Below are 26,677 nucleotides of genomic sequence, written 5' to 3'. Positions count from 1 at the left end.
TAGGGCCCCACCTGGATAATCCAGGATAATCTCCCTATTTCAATTTTCTTAATCTCATCTGTACAGACCCTTTTGCCATATAAAGTAACATTCACAGGTTCCAGGTCTTAGGACCTGGATATCTTTAGAGGCCGTTAATATAGCCCACTACAAACAGCAGTTCTTAGGAACTCATTAGAAATGCAGACCTCAGGCCCCAACCGATCGATACCTTTTGAATCTTCTGATTCTAATTTGTGTTAAGAAGATCACCATGTAACCAGCTAGCACACTAAGATTTCAGAAGCATGATGCTATGGGAACCTAACCAAAGAATTCTCTAATCACTGAGTCCCAACTTAAATACAAATTTACAGACTATTTTTCCTAGGAACTCTTTCAGGTGAAGTATGTTAATCAGAAGATAGATAATTTTCCTGAACACCATTCTGAAGTGCTTCTCCAAGCATTTGTTTCTGAATTCTCTCTCAATGAAGCCACAAGCCCCAAACGCCAGGGTAGTGGGGCTCCTGTTTACAGTAGTTTAGCACAGGGTTTGCCACTGCACCATATTATAATAGTGTGGGTTTTTAAAAAGCTACATGAGAGAGGTAAATCTTATAAAGGAAGGTGGAGTCTCCCAACATCAGTTTTACTACCTCTGTACAGGTTTCCCTGGGTTATGTACTTTCAAGTCAGGAATCAGGACGGATGGCTTTTTCAAATGTTATCTATACTTGTGGCAATTGGTTTACATTCTGCTGGTATGTGAGAGGGAAGGAAAAATTGTTTATTGACCACAGATCCACAATATTATACTTGTCCTATACTTAAGCAATAAGGGACAGCATTTAAAACTCTTTTAAAAATGTTAATTTTGGCTTGGCGTGGTGGCTGATGCCTGTAACCCCAGTAATTTGGAACACTGAGGCAGGCAGATTGCTTGAGGCCAGGAGTTCAAGACTAGCTTGGCCAAGATGCGAAAGCCATTGCGGAAGCTAAGTTGGGAGGATCCCTTGAACCCAGGAGGTTGAGGCTGCAGTGAGCTGTGATTGAGCCACTGAGCTCCAGCCTGGGTGACAGAGCGAGATCCTGTGTCAAATAAAAAATAATTTTGATCTCACAGAAGAAGAAGAGGGCTAGTCTTATACCATATCCCAAATGAAGTTTAAAATGTCTTCTGGGGAATCACAGCAATGACTGAAACTTCTGAAAAGTGACTAAGTTTGAGCTGGTAAGGAAGGGATTGTCAAATGCCGTAACAGTCCACAGGAGGGCAGCAGTGCTCCGATTTACAAAGGATCAGTCATATTAATGTAACCTTTTCTGAGTGAGCCTGGATATTCTGATGAGAACAGTGTAGTCCAGGAAAAAAAAAAAAAAAAAAATCCGTATGTACAATCACTCAATTTTGAATCATTTCTGGAAGTTATTAGACTCCATGTTAAATCCTACTCAAGTACAAGTATGCAAAATTTAAAAATACGCAGAAAAGCTCATTCGTGGTTAAAATGTTAGCTGAAAGACATTACTAAGTTTTAGAATAACACACAGTTGCCTGTTTCCCACAAACCCTAAAATCTACTTTAACACCACAAATTCATATTCCTTCTAATCTCAAGTCCCTTCAGCATTCTTCCGGATTTATTGTTAGTTACCTTACAAAGTAACTAACTCTCCCCATGTATTTTATGCCAATTTAAAAAATACATTACAGTCTCAAGGTCACATAAGATTTTCCAAAATGCTCTATTCATAGTCAGTATAATTTTCAGGCCGGGTGCAGAGGCTTACGCCTGTAATCCCAGCACTTTGGGAGGCCGAGGTGGGCGGATCACCTGAAGTCGGGAGTTCAAGACCAGCCAGATCAACATGGAGAACTCCCATCTCTACTAAAAATACAAAATTAGCCAGATGTGGTGGCACATGCCTATCATCCCAGCTACTCAGGAGGCTGAGTCAGGAGAATCGCTTGAACCTGGGAGGCAGAGGTTGCAGTGAGCCAAGATCGTGCCATTGCACTCCAGCCTCAAAAAAAATATATACATATGTATGTATATATACACATATATATACATATACATATATAATTTTCACCTAGTTTTATTAAACAGATTGTTTCAGTATTTTTATATTTGACAGCCTTGTTCAGTTAGCCAAATGACAAAACCTTAAGTCTTCAATGAAATTTTCTGATTTAATAGGCTGAATTAAGAAAGCCATAATTTTCTTCTATAAGCCTTTAACTTCTATCTTTACAAGTTTATATAGAAAAATTGACTGTGGGGCTTGAGATTTACTAATGCATGGGTTTTCAACCTTAGATGCACATTGGAATCATTTAGGATGCTTGAAAATCTCTACAGCCAAACCACATCCCAGATCAATTACACTGGAAATATCTAGGGATGGGACCCAGGTGTCCGTAAATCTCCCCCAGTGATTGCAATGTGCAGCCACGGTTAAGAAACACTGAAGCCTGCTTTGAGAAATTTAGCAATCCGACTGAAATCTGCAGAGAGCGCAACAATGATTTTTGCAGAAACAACCAAATCCTACTAGTTACATAAATTTTATATTTTGTTGGGACTTGGGTTTTTATTTAGCTCTACATATGCGTTCATGGGATGTAGAAGATATATCTTCTACTGGACACATGTATATATAGATGCTTAAATGTGGCTATCCCAAGGTTAGGTAATAAAGACTGTAAGAGCTGGGCAGAAGTCAGGCACAGTTTCATGAAGGGTAATATCTGAGCTGGGCCTTGGAATATGCATAGGATCTCAACAGGACAGTGTGTTTCAAGCTACAGTGAACTAGGAATACAGCAGAAAGCACAGGGGAAATGGTCAGGCTTGACTAAGAGTAGGTTATTTGAAGAAGGGCGATAGAAAAGGCTTGGGGAAGAAAGTTGGGATTTAATTGTAAAAGGTCTTCAAGTATCAGGCTAAGAAATGTGGACTTCATCCAGTAGGTAATGTGATGTCACTGGATACCTCTGTGCAGTATCTATGTGATGGGTTGGGAGTGGAGAAGCCTGGGGATACTTAAGGGTCTGAGCTAGGAGGAACAGGATGAATGGCGGTGGGAGTGGAATGGTTAGAAGATGGCCCCAATTAGAAACATACTTCGATTTGAGACAGAACCCAAATAACACATCATCATGAAACGTCTCCAAATGTACAATTTTATTTTAACAGATTTCAAGAGTCAATTTTTTAAAAAGTGAGCAATAAAGAACTTCTATAAGTGAGACTTCTCATTTTATAGCAAATACAATTTTTGCAGCTTAAAAAATTTTCTTAAATTCATATACACTTCTTCCTGTCATTTAAACAAACTTCCAGAGAAAACTGATCTCCATATATTTAAGTAACAAATTTGACAAAATACATATTTATACATAGATCTCTAATATAAACATTAAATTTGAAAAATCAAATGTGAAGCAGAAACCGCTATACAAGTATATTGTATAATATTTATTTTATAAAGTATTTGAATATACTTCAATTAGGTTTTAAAAAAACACCATTCCTTGCTTCTAAGTAATTGCGACATTTTTGAAAACCATGTGACATGGGTATAAACTTCAACTCTGTGCTTACTTCAGAATTCTTGTTTGTTCTCCTCAAACTTTTATCTTCCTAAAGCATCTCGCCAGAGATTACAAAGGAAAGGAACATGTACAGAGCACTATAAACATGTCTTTGGACAGTAAAACAGTATTTATTCTTCTACACTCTTGATTCTCCAATCATATCTTCCTCAAGGCAACGTTTCTTTGGCCCAGTTTGTGCAACTAAACATAAAATTTCAAAACACAACTTTTAACAGTGTGATCTGAATTGGGAGTGGCAGTCCCTGCTTTTCGCCCACTGGCTTCTTTGAAAGAAACTGCTTGGCTAAGGGACTCAGTAGAGGGCTGAGATCTGCCTGAGTATAAAGTGCTACCTGAGTTATATTTACTTTTTTCATTCCTTGGTACAATCAACAGCAAATAGACAAAGTGAAGTTACCTTCTTGAGATACATGGCTTACTTTGTACTCTGCCTTTTAGGAGATGAGGTAAGACACATACATAGGTAAGAGGCTTCTACTAGCCAAGGCAATGTCAATGGACTAAGATTCTCACGTGACTTGAGGTTATCTGATGAATTTATTCTCTTCAAAACCACCTACTTTTAGATGGCATGTTTAACACCTCTCTTTATTTAAGGAGGGAAAGAAAAACACATGTAACCAGAATTCAGAGTGGGTTACTCAACCTAAGAGAACATATGGAGTTCTCTTTGGGAAAACCACAAGGCTACAGTGTTCACTTCACACCATGAAGTGGCACTCCTGTTACGGCTGTCAGAGTCCTCTCACTTCTTATGAAAGGATGCATCTGATTCTGAAATTACTGATATATGTGATCAGTTAGGGATGTTTTAAAAAGTGAAAACAAATGCCACACATACACTTTCTAGCTTTCTGAAATCACCAAACACATTACAAAAAACAGATAATTTACCCTATTAACTTTTAGAGAATTTTCCAATAATATTCTTGGTTAAGGAAGTCAAGCTTGTGCATATTCCCAATTTTCAGTGTTCTTGTTTTTAATGCACAAGAGCCAAAGTAGTATACACATATTCGTAAGGGCTTTTTACAACGAACGATATGTAAAATACATTCTATAGTTGGTGAAAGAATGAATCTTAAGAGTTGGCATTAATCTTTGAACAAAAAAGATTTCAAAGCCACTTTCTTTACAAAGAAAATATAATTTCATTTTGAACTATATTTCTTTAATTTTGCCAATTTTATAAAATACAGCACATCCCTGCTTTAATACAACCAGGCATGCTGTGCTGACTCGTCCGATAAATCTAAGTGTTATTTAAGGAAAAACAGGCAATCTGTTCATACCCAAATTCATACAAGTTTCAAAGAAGCATCAAAGCATGCTACCTACATTCAAGCCACATTGGAATGTTAGTTAAGCCACAGTTGCATTCATGAGAGTGAAACTAGAGAATAACAACTGGGTATCTGAAGATTTTAATAGAGGTCAAAAGATGAACTAGCAAACGAGGTTGTGGAATCCACTCAGCCTCTCTGCTCTGCTGGAGGGGTTGATTTCATCTGGTAAGTGGCATATTCAGGTCCACCATCTGCTTTCCTGCAAACCAAGGTATAAAGATCGTGTCAAAAAGATAAATACAATTAAGTACAGAAATTAAATTCCAGAAGCCTATTCAGAAAATGAGCAATTAAAAAAATACTTTATACTACTGAGTCGCTAACCTGGGAAATAAATTATTCTTTTAAAATAATTTCAAATGTTCAACTGGTCTCACTGTAAAAAAAAAAAAACCTTCCTTTGTCCCAGTCTTATATTTCTGATCCCCTCCAAAACAAGAAATAGAGCAGTAGCATACAAAGTACTTAGTAACTATGTCCTCATTTTGATGTAGGGTCAATGGGAAAGACTGGAGACAAACGCATGCTTTCCTGATCCCTCCATTTTAAAGCAGTAGCTCTGGCACAGAACCTTTAAAAAGATAGTGGTTCTAACTGTTCAAGTATGTGATGCCTCATCTACCCCTCACTGTCAAGAAAATCACGTATTCCACTAAGAGTCTCCTAAATAACAAAAGTTTATGTCACACTTTTAGTATAACAATAGACATCTTTGTAAAACCTATTATTCTAGTCTACTGCTGGCCAAAGATAGATGATGCCAGTCATACATGTAATTAAAAATTTTCCAGAAGCCACTTTTAAAAACACAAATAGAAAAAATAATTTTATTTTCTTTAACCCAGTATAACCAAAATATTGGGATGTATTTTACATTTTTTTTGCGCTTAGTCTTTGAAAGCCAGTGTGTGTTTGACACTTGCAGCATACCTGACATTGGGCTAGCCACTTTGGAAGTCCTTAGCAGTCACACATGGCTATTGAATACTGAATTGGACAGCACAGCTCTGGTCCCTCCCTGCCTTAGTAAATTGACTTTAATAGAAAAACGAAAACCAAATTTGAACCAGTCATTCTTTACTAGTATGTGTGCCACAGCAAACACATTGCCTTTCCAATGTCACAGCTAAGCATGTTAACTTTGGATACTTTAATAACACATGTATGCCTATTGTTCCATTATTGGAACACTAAGCATGTGGAATTTATCTCCTACTGCTCAAGGTCATCGCCAGGGTCTGACGGCAAAAATTTAAAAACTTGCAACCTCAGGCATAAATGGGTTTGTTCCTCTTTCTCGGGGAGGCCATCATTATGGTTCTCCACTGTGTCATTACTATACTTACAATATTGCAGTTCCCTAAGGACTGTTGTGATGACAGACTTAATGGTTTGGCCTGTCACTGAATTCTCCAAGACCACTATATTTTTCTTTTCTTTCCTTTTCTTTTTTTTGAGACAGACTCTTGCTCTGTCGCCCAGGCTGGAGTGCAGTGTGGTGTGATCTTGGCTCAATGCAACCTCCTCCTCCCAGGTTCAAGCAATTCATGTGCCTCAGCCTCCTGAGTAGCTGGGATTACAGGTATACACCACCATGCCCAGCTAACTTTTGTATTTTTAGTAGAGACAGGGTTTTACCATATTGGCCAATCTGGTCCGCCTGCCTCGGCCTCCCAAAGTGCTGGGATTATAGGTGTGAGCCACCGCACCCAGCCACCACTATATTTTTCTAAGTAAATATTTTTTTCCCATAGTAGTAGACTCTGTTTCTTTAAATACAATTTTAAATAGAAACCCAATCTATGCCAAAGATAAAAGGCATTAACATAAATTTAAAGAAACATTTATTGGATATAACAATGAAACTATTTTGAAGATAGCAAAATATTAACTACTGCATTCATTCAATTATCTTCAAATGTTTACAGATACCCTGAAGCTCAGAGAGAGTCTAAAAACTATTTTCGTAGTTGCCTTTAGCCTCAAAAGTGTCCTAAGAGACTAAGAAGATACAGTAGGCTTCCCTTGTCCACGGTTTCACTTTGCATGGTTTCAGTTACCCATAATCAAATACAGTCAAAAAATATTAAATGGAAAATTACAGAACTATATTTTAGATTGTGTGCCATTCTCAGTATCATGATGAAATCTCACACTGTCCCACTCCGTCCCTCCCAGATATAAATCATCCCTTCGTCCAGCATACCCACGCTGTGGACACTATGTGCCTGTTATTCAATAGCTGTCTTCGTTATCAGATTGACTGTCACAGTATCACAGTACCTGTGGTTAGGTAACCCTTATTTTACTTACTGGCCCCAGAGCACAACAGTAGTGATGCTGGCATATTTTTATAATTGTTTGATATTAGTTATTGCTGTTAATCTCCTACTGTGCCTAATTTATAAATTAAACGATCATAGGTATATATGTACAAGAGAAAACAGTATATATAAGGTTTAGTACTATCCCAGGTTTCAGGCAACCACTAGAGATATCCCCCCATGGATAAGGAGGAACTACTGCATATGGGACTGGGTAGGCCCAGACTGCCAATTCTGATTAGTATGTTTTATCTTTATGTTTATGCTTTCCCCGTGATCAAAGACACCACTTTGCTTTTACTAAGAAATTGTCCTTCCAACTGGCCTTTGTAGATCCTGCTCCCAAACTTTTGATTATAACCTAGGGTAGGGCCTCACATTGTAAGACGTGGGATGCGTATCTCCCTCTCTTCCCAGCTCTGCAGACACACATTCTAGCACAAACAGAGGAATAGTTCCAATTCAGTTCGAAGACAGAAGGTGGACAGGGTCCAAGGGGTTAAGGCAATACAATCCATTTGAGGACTTTTTTGTTTCCTTTTATATGCTAAAAATATCCCAGCCCAGGGAAACTGATAAAATATCTTTACAAAGTTATTTATATATTGGAATTGAATAAATTTACAAAACTAAGTAAACTATATTTTGGTTTCTATAAAAGGGCATTTTTCTTCCTTGTACTTAAAATGAGTTGACTCTGTGGTTATTTCCCAGTGGGCTCACACATTCTTACTTTTGGATTCACAGCTGTTTCACAAGGTAGAAGAAGTGAGAGAGTCTGATAAAAGGACTAGGGGAACATAACTCTATTTAAAGCCTACGTCAAAGCAAAAGCCTGTCAGTACACATTATGTTTTCAAAGGGAACGGTATAAGAAAACATCAGTAATGTAGCAAAGGGAACAGGAATGTAAATTTCCTCTTTGATATTTACTGCCAATATCTCTTTGCTCAGGTTATTGATAGCTATATATCCACTGAATATTTTTCAAAAGCAAGGACATCTGAAAATAAACAACAGAAAACAAATACCTTTTAATGATAAAAGCAAACCTTTCTCTCATCTCTTCTTCTCAGAGAGAAGTAAATTTTACTTCTCTGTGGTTCTCATCAGTTAGGTATGTGCTGAACAGAGGAAGGGAAAAGGGCTGAATAAAGTAGTGACTTCAAACCAAAAAGAAACAAGAGTAGCATAACAAGTGGAATAAAATCCAGTGTAAGAGAATAGCAGGAAAGCTGAGAATTAGGTTCATAACTGAAGACATTCTCATTCTCACTGAAGGACTGGAAACATGAATTTGGTGCTAGAAGCTACTTGAACTTTGAAGTCATATAGATCATCCAGCAGATAAACAGACTGGAAATTCCTGTTTAATATGTTTATCTTTGAAGCTATTTTGCATGAAGTGAATCATGTCAAAATGTTTTCAAGGAATAACAGGTTGTTGGGGAGAAATGGTACTGGTTTCTAGCACCCTTGAATTTTTTTTTTTTTTTTTTTTTTCAAGAGACAGCATCTCACTATGTTGCCCAGGCTGGTCTCAAACTCCTGAGCTCAAGCCATCGGCCTGCCTCAGCCTCACAAAGTTGCTGGGATTACAGGTGTGAGCCACCAAACCTGGCCTAACACCCTCAATTTTGAGGGAATACATTGAGTATGTATCAAATCCATGTAATATTATCTTAGAAATCAACTTTATGACATCATGTATTTTCAGATTTCTCTGGACTTTTGCATTAAGAAGTTTCTTCTTGTGGCACATCTGTTTTCAACAGATGAGGGGATAGCCTTGCAAAACTTCATATTACATGGCGTCTCATATTTCTGAGATGGATCTAATTTTGTATAGATGCTTTCTAAACTAATTACAAAACATTTTTGTAGTTGCTCAAAAATTTTTGAAGGGTTAAATGCTCAAGAATTTGAGGGCCAACTAGAAAAACATTTAAGTTAATTTGATCCTTTTTTTTGCCCCATGTCACTATATGCCCCAATTACCTGAATTGACTGCTATTTTTAATAAAGTTATTGCGTCAGTCAATATTAATGTAACATTAAAAGTCAGTTTAGGTTATACAAAATAATGAATACCATTAATGGAAAAAAGGAAAAACTATTTGTCACAGGTAATAAATATATACATTATGCAAATAACTTTCACTAACTTAGCCAAACTGTCACTTATCCAGGGATGCTTAGAGTTTTAAAAAAAAATGCATTTAAAAAAATCATTACAAGTGATGAAAATATTTATGTAAACAAAAGGCATCTCTTGTTCAGAAGCACAGTCATGCCATGCAATACAGGACTCAAGCAGTAGCAAAGACAGAGCTGTGGCTTCCAAGACTAAAAAGTATGGTAGAAGAATTAGTAAAGAAAGGAAATGTGAATGGAAAGGGAAGGGAAGGAGCATGTGGATGGGACTGTTTTGGACCCATCGGTATCCTATACTGTTCTTAGCTGAGAGCTACGAAACAGAAAAGTGGCAGAATAATCTTTTGGCCATTTTTCATCAAGTAATGTAAATGATGTTGGATCATCCAACATCTTAAAATGACTATTAACACTGTTTTTGTATTTTGAGGTGAAGGCTGCAGAAGAGTAATTATGTTCCCAAATCATCATAAATACCAGTTTACAACAAATACATTTTGGGCCAGGCCTTAACAGCAATTTGGGATTATTTGTGTCTGCTAGCCTGCCTCCAGTTACTCCCGAAGTGGAAAAGTAACTCCAGACATTTTATAGTCTTTATAAGAAGTTTCTAAGGCCACAACAGCCAATCTGGGGGGACAAGATTATGGACATTAAACAGTACAAAGAAAATAATGGAAATCTTTATGTTTTTTAAGAGTTAAAAAAGGTAAGAAAAGCCAACTACTATATATTACCCCATAGCCTTTTTTTAAGGATACATATGGATGAGGAATCTTAAAAACTTCAATTATCTTAAATATTAGAAACATTTGCCAATAAGCTTCATAGTGTTTCTTCAGACTTCAACACATCAGTAGTGGCCAACACCCGGGTCAGTGTAGTCCAGGCACAGCAGCAGCATCAGTACTCGGAGCTCACTAGACAGGCAGGGTCTCAGGCTCCACTCCAAACCCAATGAATCAGAATCTGTACTTTAACAGATTTCCAGGTGATTCATGTGCACATTAAAGTCAGAGAAGCATTGCTCTAGACTCTGAAGAAAGATAAACCACCCTCACATTCAATTCAGCTATCAAAATAACATGGAACTACAAAATAATAGATCCATAAAGAGAGCCCAGCTTTGGATTCGGCCATTACATATTATGCTGAATTTCCAGTCGAATATGTTCCTGTCATAAAAAGGGCAACATCTATTCTAAAAGATTCCCATGCAGTTTATATTTTAAAGTTCAAAGGCAATTATGAGTTTCCTCTCTCACACCATTTTTTGGACTATTTTTCCTCAAGTTGTGCTACTATTTACAGGATTAATTATGTTGTATTGGCTCAAGATACCATACCTTCCCAAAATATTTTAAAATTTTAATGATGGCAATTGTTGGTTGGACCCTATGCTGTAAAATAATGGGCTTTTAAAAAATCACTGGACAAATTAATTTTGGCATCTCAGTTCACTATTGCTACTGAACCTTTAATTTGGGAGTGTAATAGATAAGTATTTAGCTTTAAAAGACCCATTAAGGCCGGGTGCGGTGGCTCATGCCTGTAATCCCAGCACCTTGGGAGGCTGAGGTGGGCAGATTACCTGAAGTCAAGAGTTCAAGACCAGCCTGGCCAACATGGTGAAACCCCAGCTCTAGTTCAGGTACAACAAATTAGCCGGTGGTGGTGGCGCACAACAGTAATCCCAGCTACTCGGGAGGCTGAGGCACAGAATCCCTTGAACCCGGGAGGCCAAGGTTGCAGTGAGCCGAGATCACGCCATTGCACTCCAGCCTGGGTGACAGAGTGAGACTCCGTCAAAAAAACAAAACTAAACTAAACTAAACTAAACAAACCCATTAACTGCGAGCTAGAGAGAGTTTGATCAATACTTGTTAAGGAACCTTTAAAAATTCTGATGCAGTGATATTTTAAACAAAGAAGGAAAATGAGTAGACTGTGACTTTGTTTTGTTTTCTTTAGAGCTTGTTTCTACACAAACCTTATGGATTTGTAAAAATATTCCATTGATAATATTTTGTACTCACATTGCTGTATGTAACCTTTAAAATATACAACTGATAGATAAATCAAATATGCATATTGTGTTCCATAAATACAAGATTTAAGATTCAAGTGAAGGGATTATGGGTATTTAAAAAGATAACCAAGTAATATAAAAAAAGTTTGAGTTCCTTATGAGTAAAGAATGTACTTTTATGACTTAGCCCAAACCTGATGATCAGTATAAAAGGAATATATATTATAAAACCATGAGTACCAAAAATCTTAAAATTATTAGGCTTGATTTCAAAGCTATTTCTAAAACTATGGGGGAAAACATTTTTTTAAAATCAATAAAAATGAATGTATATTATCTTTCAGAAATGTCAAAGCACCTAATCTTAGTCTATGTTCCAGGATTCATTCTAAGTCTTTTGTTAAATTGTAAGCTCTTTAACTAAAATTTGAGTTTGATGTTTAAAAACCCTATTTTCTTTAGAAGATATGTACTTGTACATTTTTCTTCTATTCTAAGCCCACTCACTTTTTACATTTTTACATATTAAAAGACACACAGTTAATTGAGGTACCTTATAAATTTAACCCCTCTCAGCAACTTTAACTTTAACCCCATCAGTTTTGCTGCAATCTGGTAAATTCAAAGAACGTAAGAGGGAAATCGGACAGTGTTGTTTTGAATCTCCCAGTTTAACATGTATAAATAACAACTTTAAATGAAAAGACACCAAATTGGGTATTTAAATGAGATGCCTACATAGCTTCTTGCAACTAGCTAAGCTACATAGACAAGTGGAAACTTTCATTATAAAAATTCCAGTGAATACAACTGTCAAAGTCTCCGCAGTGAAATACTTTAAATTTAATTTTCGACACTAGTGCAATTTTGGAAATAGGGAATAGGGTAGAGAAGGCCTCATAGTGAGTGGTCCATGATTTGCTAAATAACTTAAACCTCAAATCCCAGAGAAATTTTTCTTAAAGTCATAATAGCTGTAGGAACTCTGCACAGATGTTTTTATGTTGTAGTGATGTTAGAAGTAGCTAAAATATTTTTAGCAAAGAAATGCAATTGGTAGGACACACTAATGCAGGCATTTAAAAAAAAAAAAGATAGCATGCAATACAGATTACAAACTTAAGCTGCACAAAAGCATGTTAAGCATAAGAAGGACCAAGAAGTTAGAAGAAACATGCTTTAATTTACCCTCTCTTCTTCCTCCCTTGAAGAAATCTGTACAGGGCAACACAAATTACTGCAACTGCAACAACTATAAGAAATCAGGAAACAAATGACATATAATTCTGAAAACTAATCAAGATTCAAAATCTAGCAGAAGAAATAAATGTTGGTTACATTTCAGTGGTCAAATGTTATTTTATTTAAGCACCTACACATTTATATTCCATCCAGACTCTTTGCTATCTAAATCCAACTCCCCATACTCACTTACACAGTCCATAGTAAGTCAGAGAAAAGTCCTTGCTTAATTTAGAAAACGATCAAAAGCACATCTGGGAAGCCAACTAGTATTACTGATCATCTTGAGAAAATATGTATTACTTAGGCTTTGTTACTAAGTGGATATACAGAATATAACAGAATATAAAATCACTAACACAAGGGAGGGAGGTAGTACATCAAATAAAAGGTCAGGTTTTCCTAAATTGGTTTAACCAATTTACAAGCTCAAAAAACTATAGAACCTGGAAAACTATTTTTAAAACGCATGTCTTCACAATAATTTTTTGACTTAAGTGGTGTCAAAATTTGTGATACTTACCTATGACAATAACAATCAGAGCAATGACCCAATCATCTGAGAAAGAAAACAGTTCAAAGATGTTGAACACATGGATCTCCAGATAGCATTTATTTCAATCAGACCATCTAAACACTTGATATGGTTTGGCTGTGTCCCCACCCAAATCTCATCTTGAATCGCAATTCCCATAATCCCTACGTGTTGTGGGAGGGTCCCCATGAGAGGTAATTGAATCAAGGAGGCAGTTTCCCCCTTGCTATTCTCGTGATAGTAAGTTCTCACTAGATCTGATGGTTTTATAAGTGGCTTCCTCCTTCACTTGGTTCTCATACTTCTCCTTCCTGCCATCATGTGAAGAAGAATGTGTTTGCTTCCCCTTCCTCCATGATTATAAGCTTCCTGGGGCCTTCTCAGCCCTGCAGAACTGTGAGTCAGTTAAATCTCTTTCCTTCACAAATTACCCAATCTTAGACAGTTCCTTACAACAGCATTGAGAATGGACTAATACAAGACTACAGAGGGAAAAAAAAAAATTTTATATAGTTTTAGCATGACTGCTAGGGCATCCAGGTCATTTTGACCATAGAACCCTTCTAACCAGTTTCCAGATTAAGGGTTCCACTTGTGAAACTCTTAATGGGAACCTCATTTATCATTGTTTTTCTCTATAGCTACCACATCAGGTTATTTAGTGGTAAAGTTACTAGAATTCATTACATTAGAGGAAAATGATTTTTGAAAAGTATTATCCCATGAGAGTTGGTTTAGTTCAATAGTCATTCTGTCATTTCTTATTATTTTGATAGACATTTAATTTGTATTTTTTCCTCCAAAAGTGGATTTGTAGAGTGAGGCATAAATAAATTTCTATTATTCTATCACCCAGATGGTATTTACAGAGTCTTCACAAATAATACTTCATCTTATCAATCCCCTTCCCACCCTCTCTACTTCCGTACTCTGCCCTGCCCCAAAATTAAGACATAGTCCTAAATACCAATAGGATTCCCATAATAAATGAAACACCAGGGCACATGGATAAAAAATATACAGAGAAACCTGAGCATACATTTTTGACTATCTAGAGAACACAAAATCCTATAAAATCTTAATTTTTAGAAATGTTTCTGTCTGTAGTACCTTTGCTTCTAAACTGCCATTACTTTTATTAAACTGCTATAAGTCAAAGCATAAAGTGCTGTGTTCAACTCTGCTCTTCTCATCTCATAAACAGTTATCAAGCATTTAATGGTTTAAGATGGCAACAGATTTACTGGCACAATGACACCTGGACGACAGATTTTGAAGGTAAGGCAAATATTAAAAAACAAGCCTAAGGTGCATTACATAAAATGATTAACCATTATTACTAAACTAGGCTAAGAAATGAAAGGTAATAGATTTTTGTTTTTACTGATTAAGAAATCTTTGTTTCATTGTCCTATATCACAGCTGTACTTTAGCATTTTTTTTAACATGCATTGTGTAAACTGCGTGAGCCTACATCAAGTGTGTTAAATCAGCTTGTTACAGAAAAAATAAACCCAACTTAGATTACTTTAAGGTTCATGTAATATAAGATATGAATAGAAAGAAAATTTATCTACAGATTACCATCACAAAATAACAATATAATGTGGAAAGAAAATTGTGTTTTATATATTTTGACCTACATACAAACACAGCATTTAAGAAAGTTATCTTACCCTACCAAGGATCCTATGTTTGGGCACCTAATAAAAACTGTAATTACTTACACATTTCTACACATACTACCACTTATATTTGTCATGATAGCTATACCAACCCAAACTGTTAAGTATTCCTTCATCAGGTTTGGGATATCCTAGAAAAAAGAAGAAATATAGATTAAATTTAAAAAAAGAAAGAAAGAATTAAATAAATCTTAAAATCCTTTAAATTCATAGCGTGATTTTTTTTCACCTTTGTAGAAAATCCCTTAAACATAATTTTCCTTATAAACTATATTAATGTTTCTCAAAGTGGTATCATAAAAATTTATAAACTTATATTTAATGTCATAATCTTCCTTCTTCCTGCCCACTCACATTTCCTCTGACAATATTCTGTGGTTCAACATGCAAATTTATCTTTATTATATTCTCAAAATTAGTCTATAAATCCAGTGTGATTCTAATTAAAATAAAAAGATATAGGGATTAGCCAGGCATGGTGGCTCACGCCTGTAATCCCAGCACTTTGGGAGGCTGAGGCGGGCGGATCACGAGGTCAGGAGTTCGAGACCATCCTGGCCAACCTGGGGACACCCTGTCTCTACTTAAAAAAAAAAAAATACAAAAATTAGCTGGGTGTGGTAGCGCGCGCCTGTAATCCCAGCTACTCAGGAGGCTGAGGCAGGAGAATCTCTTGAACCCAGGAGGCGGAGGTTGCAGTGAGCCGAGATAGAGCCACTGCACTCCAGCCTGCCAATAGAGTGAGATTCTGTCTCAAAAAAAAAAAAAAAAAAGAGGGATTAATAAAAATAAATGCTTTAGAGTTGACCTGAAATGGAAGGAAACTTTCTCAACATAATAAAGGCCATATATTAAAAACCCACAGTTAACATCATACTCAATGTTAAATGAATGAAGGCTTTTTCCCTAAGATCAGGAAGAAGACAGGGTGTCCATGTTTGCCACTTCTATCTGACATAGGACTGAAAGTTCTAACCAGAGCAATTAGGTAAGGAAAAGGAATTCAAATTAGAAAGGAAGAAATAAAATTCGCTCTGTTTGCAGATGACATAACCTTTTATTTAGAAAACCCTAAGGATCCCACATATACATACACATGCAAAAATCTCTTAGAACTAATAAATGAATTCAATCAAGTGGCAGGTTACAAAATCAACATACAAAACTCAGTTGTATTTCTATACACTAACAATGAATAATCTGAAAAGGAATTAAAAAAACAGTATCATTTGTAATAGTATCAAAAAGAATAAAATACTTAGGAACAAACTAAGGAGGTGAAAGACTTGTACACTGAAAACTATAAAACTGCTAAAAAAATTAAAGATATAAATAAATGGAAAGACACTTGTGTTTATGGATTGGAAAAATTTAGTATTTTTAAACTGTTATTACTATACAAAGCAATCTTCAGATTCAGTGCAACCCCTATGAAAATCCTGATGATGGCATTTTTTGTTTGTTTGTTTCTGAAATAGAAAAATCCATTCTAAAATACATATGAAATCTCAAGGGACCACAAACAGCCAAAACAATCCTGGAAACAAAGAGCTAGGTTGAGAAGGTTCACACTTTCTGATTCCAAAACTATAATAATCAGAACAATGGTAATGCCAAAAAGGCAAACATACAGACCAATGGAATAGAACAGAGACCTTGGAAATAAACCCCTGCATATATGGTCAAATGGTTTTCAACAAGACTGACAAAGAACAGTCAAATGGGGAAAGGGCAGTCTCTTCTACAAATGGTGCTGGTAAAACTGGATATCCACATGCAAAAAAAGTGAAGCTGGACCCTTATCATATACAAACATAAACTCAAAATAGATCAGAGACCTAAACATAAAGAGGTAAAACTATAAAATGCTTCTTGACATTGGATCTGGCTATGATTTCTTGGATGTAACTCCAAAAGCCCAGGCAAGACGGAAAAAAAACATTGTTTTTCATCAATTAAAAGCAAATTTTGTGCATCAAATGACACTATCAACAGAGTGAAAAGGCAACCTACAGAATGGGAGGAAATATTTGTAAATCATATATTTGGTAAGGGAGTAATATCCAAAACATATAAATAACTCCTAAAACTCAGTAACAAATATCAACTCAACTTGAAAATGGGCAAAAGACTTAAAAAGATATTTCTCTAAAGAAGATATACAAATGACCAATAAGCACATGAAAAGATTCTCAACATATTTCTAATTATTAGGGAAATGCATATCTAGTATGCATATCTACCTCATGTCTATTAGGATGGTCTATGGTTTGAATGTCCCCTTCAAAACTCATGATGAAATTTAATTGTCAATGTAATGTTATTGGGGTGGCACCTTTAAGAGGTGTTTAGGTTATTATGGCTCTGTCCTCATGAATGGACTAATGTCATTATTGCAGGGGTATGTTTGTTATTTTAGGGCATGGCTTTGTCCCTCTTACCCTCTCCTTCACCGTCTCTTTTCCCTTCCACCATGTGATGCCTTCCATCATATTATGACAAAGCAAGAGGGCCCTCACAGATGCCCATGCCTTGATATTAGACTTCTCAGCCTCCAGAACTGTAAGAAATAAATTTCTGTTCATTACAAGTTACTCAGTCTGTGGTATTCTGTTATCACAGTACAAAACAGACTAAGACACTTGGCTATTACTAAAAAAACAATTTAATAAGTGTTGGTGGAGATGTGGAAAAACTGGAACCTTTGTTAAAGGTTCCCACTGCTGGTGGGAATGTAAAATGGTGCAGCCACTGTGGAAGACAGTATGCCAGTTCCTCAAAATATTAAAAATAGAATTCCCTTATGATCTAGCAATTCTACTCCCAGGTATATACCTAAAAGAAGTGAATACAGGAACTCAAACAGATATGTGTACACCTATGCTTATAATAGCATTACTCAAAAGAGCCGAAAGGTAAAAACAAACCAACCCAAGTGTCTAGCAACAGATGAATGAATGAAATATAGTATATACATATAATGGACTATTATTCAGCCATAAAAAGGAATGCAGTTCTGATTCATGTCACAAGATAGATCTAGGTGAACCTTAAAAACATTATGCTTAGTAAAATAAGCCAGACACAAAAGGACAAATAGTGGGATGCCATATAAGTGGACTCCACTTATTATAATTATATAAGTTTACCTAGAATAGGCAAATTCACAGAGACAAAAAGTAGATAGTGGTTATCGTCAGGTGATGGGGATAGGGAGCAATGGACAATTACTGTTTAATGAGTAGAGATTCAGTGTGGGATGATTATAATATTCTAGAGATGGATGGTACTGATGATTACATAACAATGTCAGTGTACTTAATGCCACTGAGTTGGAAGCAACATGGTCAAAATGATAAAAAGTTTATTTGGAAAAATTAACATGAGAGTACCTTAGAAATTTCTGAAAAGGAAGTGTTCTGGCAGTTATTAAAACATATAGTACTATAGTTAAAAAAAAAAAAAAAGACTTGCTTCTGGTACAAAAATGGAAGAATGGATAAAGTTCAAGGAGACAAGAGGATGGAACACCTATGAATGCAATACAAACTGGCATTTCCAATCAGTTGGGAAGAAGACAACTTATTCAAAAAATGGCGCTGTTTAGCTATTGGATGGTGGGTGGTGAGTGGAGTGGGGTGAGGTGGAACCATATATCTCATTATATACACCAGAATAAATTTCAGATTTACCAACGATTTAAGTGCAAAGACCAAAGTCAGAACACGTGGTTGAAATCTTTATATAAATTCAGCATATGGAAGACCTAAAGTTTTAGTAAGAAAGACATCAAAGTCATAGCCATTAGGGAAAAGATCAATACATCCAGCTATCTATTCATGTAAAATATCTGAACATATAAATGACCACTGATAGAAGAATAGTTAAATGAAATGTGGTATATATTAAAGTCATCATTAGAAAGGATGAGAATAAATCTAAACACAACCCCAATCTAACAGTGTAAGTGGAAAAAGTTCAAGTTGCAGAAAAACATGTACAGCATGATATCATTTTTAAGAGAAAACACTAAACTACATGTATAATTACACATAAAAATATGTTGATGGTCCTAGGCAAAGCAATCAGACAAGAGAAAGAAACAAAGGGCATCCAAATAGGAAGAGAGGAAGTCACACTATCTCTGTCCACAGACAGCATGATCCTATATTTAGAAAACCGCATAGTCTTGGCCTAAAAGCTGCTCCAGATGTTTATCAAAAACTTCACCAAAGTTGCAGGACACAAAATCAACATACAAAAATCACTAGCATTCCTATACACCAATAACAGCCAAACTGAAAGCCAAATCAGAGAGGCAATCCCACTCAAAATTACTACAAAAAGAATAAAATACCTAGGAATACAGCTAACCAGAGAGTTGAAACATCTCTACAATGAGAATTATAAAACACTGCTCAAAGAAATCAGAGAAGACACAAACAAATGGAAAAACATCCCATGCTCAATATCATTAAAATGGCTATACTGCCCAAAGCAATTTACAGATTCAATGCTATCCCTATCAAACTACCAATAACATTCTTCACAGAACTAGATAAAACTATTTTAAAATTCATATGGAACCAAAAAGAGCCTGAATAGCCATGAAAATCTTAAGCAAAAAGAACAAAGCTGGAGGCATCACATTACCTGACTTGAAACTATACTACAAGGCTACGCTAACCAAAACAGCATGGTACTGGTACAAAAACAGGCATATACACCAATGGAACAGAAGAGAGCCTAGAAATAAGGCTGCACATCCACGACCATCTGACCTTCCACAGAACTGACAAAAACAAGCAATGGGAAAAAGATTCCCTATTCAATAAATGGTGCTGGGATAACTGGCTAGCTATATGCAGAAGATTGAAACTGGACCCCTTCCTTACACCACACACAAAAATCAACTCAAGATGGATTAAAGATTTACATGTAAAACCCAAAACTATAAAAACCCTGGAAGACAACCTAGGCAATATCACTCTGGATATATGAACTGACAAAGATTTCATGACAAAGACGCCAAAAACAACCGCAACACAAGCAAAAATTGACAAGTAGGATTGAAGTAAATTGAAGAGCTTCTGCACAGCAAAAGAAGCTATCAACAGAGTAAACAGATGACCTACAGAATGGGAGAAAATTTTTGCAAACTACGCATCTGACAAAGGTCTAATATTTAGCATTCATAGGAACTTAAACAAATTTACAAGAGACAACTCCATTAAAAAGTGGGCAAAGCATATGAACAGACACTTCTCAAAAGAAGACATATATGTGGCCAACAAACATAGAAAAAAAGCTCAATATCACGATCATTAGAGAAATGCAAATCAAAACCACAGTGAGATACCATTTTACACCAGTCAGAATGGCTATTATTAAAAAGTCAAAAAATAACAGATGCTGGTGAGGCTGTAGAGAAAAGGGAACACTTATATGCTGTTGGTGGGAGTGTAATTCAGTTCAACCATGTGGGAAGCAGTATGGTGATTCCTCCAAGAGCTAAAATCAGAACTACCATTTAACCCAGCAATCCCATTACTGGGTATTTACCCAGAGAAATATAAATCATTCTGCCATACAGATACATGCATGTGAATGTTCACTGCAGCACTGCTTACAATAACAAGACAAGGAATCAACCTAAATGCCCATCCGTGACAGATTGGACAAAGAAAATGTGGTACATATACACCATGGAATACTACACAGCCATAAAAAAGAATGCACACATGTCTTCAGCAGGAACGTGGGTGGAGCTGGAGGCTATCATCCTTATCAAACAAATGCAGAAACAGAAAACTAAATACTGCATGTTCTCACTTTTAAGTGGGAGCTAAATGGCAAGAACATACGAACACAAAGAAGGAAACAAAAGACACTGGAGTATACTTGAGCGGGGAGGGTGGGAGTAGGAAGAAGAGCAGAAAAGATACCTATTGGGTACTAGGCTTAATACCCGGGTGATGAAATAATATGTACAACAAATCCCCGTGACACATTTACCTATGTAACAAACCTTCACATGTACCCCCAAATCTAAAATAAAACTTTTTTAAAAAAGATGTTGATGTACAAAGATAGATTTAAAAAGAAACCCTAAACTATTAACAGTGATTAACCTGGGTAATGAGTTAAAAATAAAACTAATCTTTTACTCTATATACTTTTGTAATGTTTGAAATTCTACAAAAGTATATTCATACGCTACTCATGTAATTAAAAGTTATAAAAAGTAATCTATATCCAATAGTATAACAAGCTTAAAACTGACAAAACAAAAGAACCTCGAAAAAATTGTTCACTTCATATGAACAAAAGCCCTTTTAGGGCTTTAATTCATAATGAGCTCTCAAAAATCACTAAGAAAAATATTTTAGAAACCTAACAGAAAAACAGACAAAGCATATGCATAAATAAATGTAGATCAAAAAAAGTTCAGCTTCACTGACAATTAAAGAAATGCAAATTGGTCAGGCATGGTGGGTCACACCTGTAATCCTAGCACTTTGGGAGGCTGAGGCAGGAGGATCGCTTAAGCCTAGGAGGTGGAGAAGAGACTTGGCAACACAGCAAAACCCTGTCTCTACAAAAAATACAAAAAAATTAGCTGGATGTGGTGGCACGTGCCTGTAGTTCCAGCTACCTGGGAGACTGAGGTGGAAGAATCACCTGAGCCCAGGAGGTTGACGCTGCAGTGAGCTGTGGTTGCACCACTGCGCTCCAACCTGGGCAACAGAGTGAGACCCTGTCTCAAAAAAAACAAAAACAACTAAAAACCAACAACCAAGAAATGCAAATTAAAACAGGATGTTATTTTTCACCCATCATTTAAAAATTAACTTTAAGACACATCTTAAGTTTTTAATTAAAAAAAGTTTTAAGTAAAAAAAATTCTTGTTCAAGATGGCTGAATAGGAACAGCTCTAGTGTGCAGCTCCAGCGAGATTGACACAGAAGACGGGTGATTTCTGCATTTCCAATTGAGGTACCTGGTTCGTCTCATTGGGACTGGTAGGACAGTGAGTGCGGCCCAAGGAGGGCAAGCTGAAGCAGGGCGGGGCATTGCCTCACCCAGCAAGTGCAAGGGTCGGGGGATTTCCCTTTCCTAGCCAAGGGAAGCCATGACAGACTGTACCTGGAGAAATGGTATACTCCTGACCAAATACTGCACTTTTCCCACAGTCTTAGCAACCAGCAGACCAGGAGATACCTTCCTGTGCATGGTTCAGTGTGTCCCACCCTCACAGAGCCTTGCTCACTGCTAGCGCAGCAGTCTGAGATTGACCTGCAACGCTGCAGCTTGATGGGGGGAGGGATGTCCACCATTGCTGAGGCTTGAGTAGCTCACAGTGTAAACAAAGAGGCCTCGAAGCACGAACTGGGCAGAGCGCACTGCAGCTCAGTAAGGCTTACTGCCTCTATAGATTCCACCTCTGGGGGCAGGAAATGGTAGGACAAATGGCAGCAGACAGCTTCTGCAGACTTAAATGTCCCTGTCTGACAGCTCTGAAGAGAGCAGTGGTTCTCTGAACACGGTGTTCAAGCTTTGAGAATGGACAGACTGCCTCCTCAAGTGGGTCCCTGAACCCTGTGTAGCCTGACTGGGAAAGACCTCCCAGTAGGGGCTGACAGACACCTCAAACAGGTGGGTGCCCGCTCTGGGACAAAGCTTCCAGAGGAAGGATCAGGCAGCAATATTTGTGGTTCTGCAGCCTCCACTGGTGATACCCACGCAAACAGGGTCTGGAGTGGACCTCCAGCAAACTCCAACACACCTGCAGCTGAGGGGTCTGACAGTTGGAAGGAAAATGAACAAACAGAAAGGAATAGCATCAACATCAACAAAAAGGACATCCACACCAAAACCCCATCTGCAGGTCACCAACATCTAAGACCAAAGGTAGATAAAACCACAAAGATGACAGAAACCAGAGCAGAAAAGCTGAAAACTCTGAAAAACAGAGCGCCTCTTCTCCTCCAAAGGATCACAGCTCCTCACCAGCAAGGGAACAACACTGGATGGAGAATGAGTTTGATGAGCTGACAGAAGTAGGTTTCAGAAGGTTGGTAATAACAAACTTCTCCAAGCTAAAGGAGCATGTTCTAACCCACTGCAAGGAAGCTAAAAACCTTGAAAAGGGTTAGACAAATGGCTAAACTAGAATAAACAGTGTAGAGAAGACCTTAAATGACCTTATGGAAAACCACGGCACAAGAACTTTGTGACACATGCACAAGCTTCAATAGCTGATTCAATCAAGTGGAAGAAAGGGTATCAGTAATTGAAGATCAAATTAATGAAAAAAAAAAGCAAGAAGACAAGATTAGAGAAAAAAGAGTGAAAAGAAAGAAACAAAGCCTCCAAGAAACATGGGACTATGTGAAAAGACCAAATCTACGTTTAATTGGTGTACCTGAAAGTGATGGGGAGAATGGAATCAAGTTAGAAAACACTCTTCAGGATACTATCCAGGAGAACTTCCCTAAACTAGGAAGGCAGGCCAACATTCGAATTCAGGAAATACAGAGAACACCACAAAGACACTCCTCGAGAATTGCAACCCCAAGACACATAATCATCAGATTCACCAAGGCTGAAATGAAGGAAAAAATGCTAAGGACAGCCAGAAAGGTCGGGTTACTCACAGAGGGAAGCCCATCAGACTAACAGCAGATCTCTCGGCAGAAACCTTACAAGCCTTAAGAGAGTGGGGGTCAATATTCAACATTCTTAAAGAAAAGAATTTTCAACCTAGAATCTCATATCCAGCCAAACTAAGCTTCATAAGTGAAGGAGAAATAAAATAGTTTACAGATAAGCAAATGCTGAGAGATTTTGTCACCACCAGGCCTATGGCCTTACAAGAGCTCCTGAAGGAAGCACTAAACATGGAAAGGAACAGCCAGTACCAGCCACTGCAAACACATGCCAAATGGTAAAGACCATCAATGCTACAAAGAAACTGCATCAGTTAACGGGCAAAATAACCAGCTAACATCATAATGACAGGATCAAATTCAAACATAACACTATTAACCCTAAATGCAAATGGGCTAAATGCCCCAACTAAAAGACACAGACTGGCAAATTCGATAGAATCAAGACCCATCGGTGTGCTGTATTCAGGAGACCCATCTCACGTGCAAAGATGCGCATAGGCTCAAAATAAAGGGATGGAGGAAGATCTACCAAGCAAATGGAAAGTACAAAGGAAGGGGTTGCAATTCTAGTCTCTGATAAAACAGACTTTAAACCAACAAAGATCAAAAGAGACAAAGAAGGCCACTACATAATAGTAAAAGGATCAATTCACCAAGAAGAGCTAACTATCCTAAATATATATGCACCCAATACAGGAGCACCCAGATTCATAAAGCCAAGTCCTTAGAAACCTACAAAGAGACACAGACTCCCACACAATAATAATGGCAGCCTTTAACACCCCACTGTCAATATTAGATCAATGAGACCGAAGGTTAACAAGGATATCCAGGACTTGAACTCAGCTCTGGACCAAGCAGACCTAATAGACATCTACAGAACTCTACACCCCAAATCAACAGAACATACATTCTTCTCAGCACCACATCGCACTTATTCTAAAATTGACCACATAATTGGTAGTAAAACACTCCTCAGCAAATGTAAAAGAACAGAAATCACAACAAATTGTCTCTGACCACAGTGCAATCAAATTAGAACTCAGGATTAATAAACTCACTACATGGAAACTGAACAACCTGCTCCTGAATGACCACTGGGTAAATAAAGAAATGAAGGCTGAAATAAAGTTGTTATTTGAAACAACAAGAACAAAGACACAATATACCAGAATCTCTGGGACACATTTAAATCAGTGTGTAGAGGGAAATTTATAGCACTAAATGCCCATAAGAGAAAGCAGGAAAGATCTAAAATCAACTACCTAACATCGCAATTAAAAGAACTAGAGAAGCAAGAGCAAACAAATTCAAAAGCTAACAGAAGGCAAGAAATAACTAAGATCAGAGCAGAACTGGAAGTAGAGACATAAAAAACCCTTCAAAAACTCAATGAATCCAGGAGCTGGTTTTTTGAAAAGATCAACAAAAATGACCGCTAGCAAGACTAATAAAGAAGAAAAGAAAGAATAATCAAATAGATGCAATAAAAAATGATAAAGGGGCTATCACCACCGATCCCACATAAATACAAACTACCATCAGAGAATACTATACATACTATACACCTCTACGCAACCTCTACGTGTACACCTCTACGTGTATAGTATGTATACATACTATACACCTCTACGCAAATAAACTAGAAAATCCAGAAGAAACGGATAAATTCCTGGACATATACACCCTCCTAAGACTAAACCAGGAAGAAGCTGAGTCTCTGAATAGACCAATAACAGGTTCTGAAATTGAGGAAATAATTAATAGCCTAACAACCAAAAAAAGTCCAGGACCAAACGGATTCACAGCCGAATTCCGTCAGACGTAAAAAGAGGAGCAGGTACCATTCCTTCTGAAACTATTTCAATCAATAGAAAAAGAGGGAATCCTCCCTAACTCATTTTAGGAGGCTAGCATCATCCTGATACCAAAGCCTGGTAGAGACACAACAAAAAAAGAGAATTTTAGGCCAATATCCCTGATGAACATCAATGCAAAAATCCTCAACAAAATACTGGCAAACCGAATCCAGCAGCACATCAAAAAGCTTATCCACCACGATCAAGTTGGCTTCATCCCTGGGATGCAAGGCTGGTTCAACATACTCAAATCAATAAACGTAATCCACCACATAAACAGAACCAACAGAACCAACAACAAAAACGACATGACTATCTCAAAAGATGCAGAAAGCCTTCGACAAAATTCAACAGCCCTTCATGCTTAAAAACTCTCACTAAACTAGGTATTGATGGAACATAACTCAAAATAGTAAGACTTATTTATGACAAACCCACAGCCAATATCATACCAAATGGGCAAAAACCGGAAGCATTCCTTTTGAAAACCGGCGCAAGACAAGGATTCCCTCTCTTACCACTCCTATTCAACATAGTGTTGGAAGTTCTGGCTAGGGCGATCAGGCAAGAGAAAGAAATAAAGGGTATTCAATTAGGAAAAGAGGAAGTCAAATTATCTATGTTTGCAGATGACATGATTATAAAATAGGAAAAGAGGAACTCAAATTGTCTATGTTTGCAGATGACATGATCGTATATTTAGAAAACCCCATCATCTCAGCCCAAAATCTCCACAAGCTGATAAGCAATTTCAGCAAAGTCTCAGGATACAAAATCAATGTGCAAACATCACAAGCATTCCTATACACCAATAATAGACAAAGAGAGAGCCAAATAATGAGTGAACTCCCATTTGCAATTACTACAAAGAGAATAAATACCTAGGAATCCAACTTACAAGGGATGTGAAGGACCTCTTCCAGGAGAACTACAAAACACTGCTCAATGAAATAGAAGAGGACACAAACAAATGGAAGAATATTCCATGCTCATGGATAGGAAGAATCAATATTGGGAAAATGGCCATACTGCCCAAGGTAATTTATAGATTCAATGCCATCCACATCAAGCTACTACTGACTTTCGTTACAGAATTGGAAAAAAACTACTTTAAATTTCATATGGAACCAAAAAAGAGCCCATATAGCCAAGACAATCCTAAGCAAAAAGAACAAAGCTGGAGGCATCACGCTACCTGACTTCAAACTATACTACAAGGCTACAGT

At 37.1% G+C, this 26,677-nt stretch overlaps 1 protein-coding gene across 12 annotated transcripts in view; it reads right to left on the bottom strand.

The window, feature by feature from the left end:
* Window positions 1-3,155: 3,155 nt before the first annotated feature.
* The window catches only part of LOC105484874 (CD46 molecule), a 43,978-nt gene continuing 20,456 nt past the window's right edge, over window positions 3,156-26,677 (bottom strand). For 8 of the 12 annotated variants that reach the window (XM_011746962.2, XM_011746964.2, XM_011746968.3 and 5 more), the window contains 4 exons: window positions 15,012-15,050; window positions 13,223-13,258; window positions 12,646-12,709; window positions 3,156-5,149 (listed from right to left, as the gene is read on the bottom strand). In XM_011746962.2, the coding sequence (XP_011745264.1) occupies window positions 5,077-5,149; window positions 12,646-12,709; window positions 13,223-13,258; window positions 15,012-15,050 (212 nt within the window). In that variant the 3' untranslated portion in view covers window positions 3,156-5,076. Of the gene's footprint in view, window positions 5,150-8,305; window positions 8,399-12,645; window positions 12,710-13,222; window positions 13,259-15,011; window positions 15,051-26,677 lie in introns of all 12 variants that reach the window. The other 4 variants (XM_011746963.2, XM_011746966.2, XM_011746967.2 and 1 more) reach the window with 2 other exon arrangements.

This window comes from Macaca nemestrina, chromosome 1, assembly GCF_043159975.1.
Source record: "Macaca nemestrina isolate mMacNem1 chromosome 1, mMacNem.hap1, whole genome shotgun sequence".
NCBI classification, from domain to species: domain Eukaryota; kingdom Metazoa; phylum Chordata; class Mammalia; order Primates; family Cercopithecidae; genus Macaca; species Macaca nemestrina.
The sequence above is the reverse complement of the archived record's forward strand: the minus strand, read 5'-3'. Positions and strand labels throughout refer to the sequence as shown.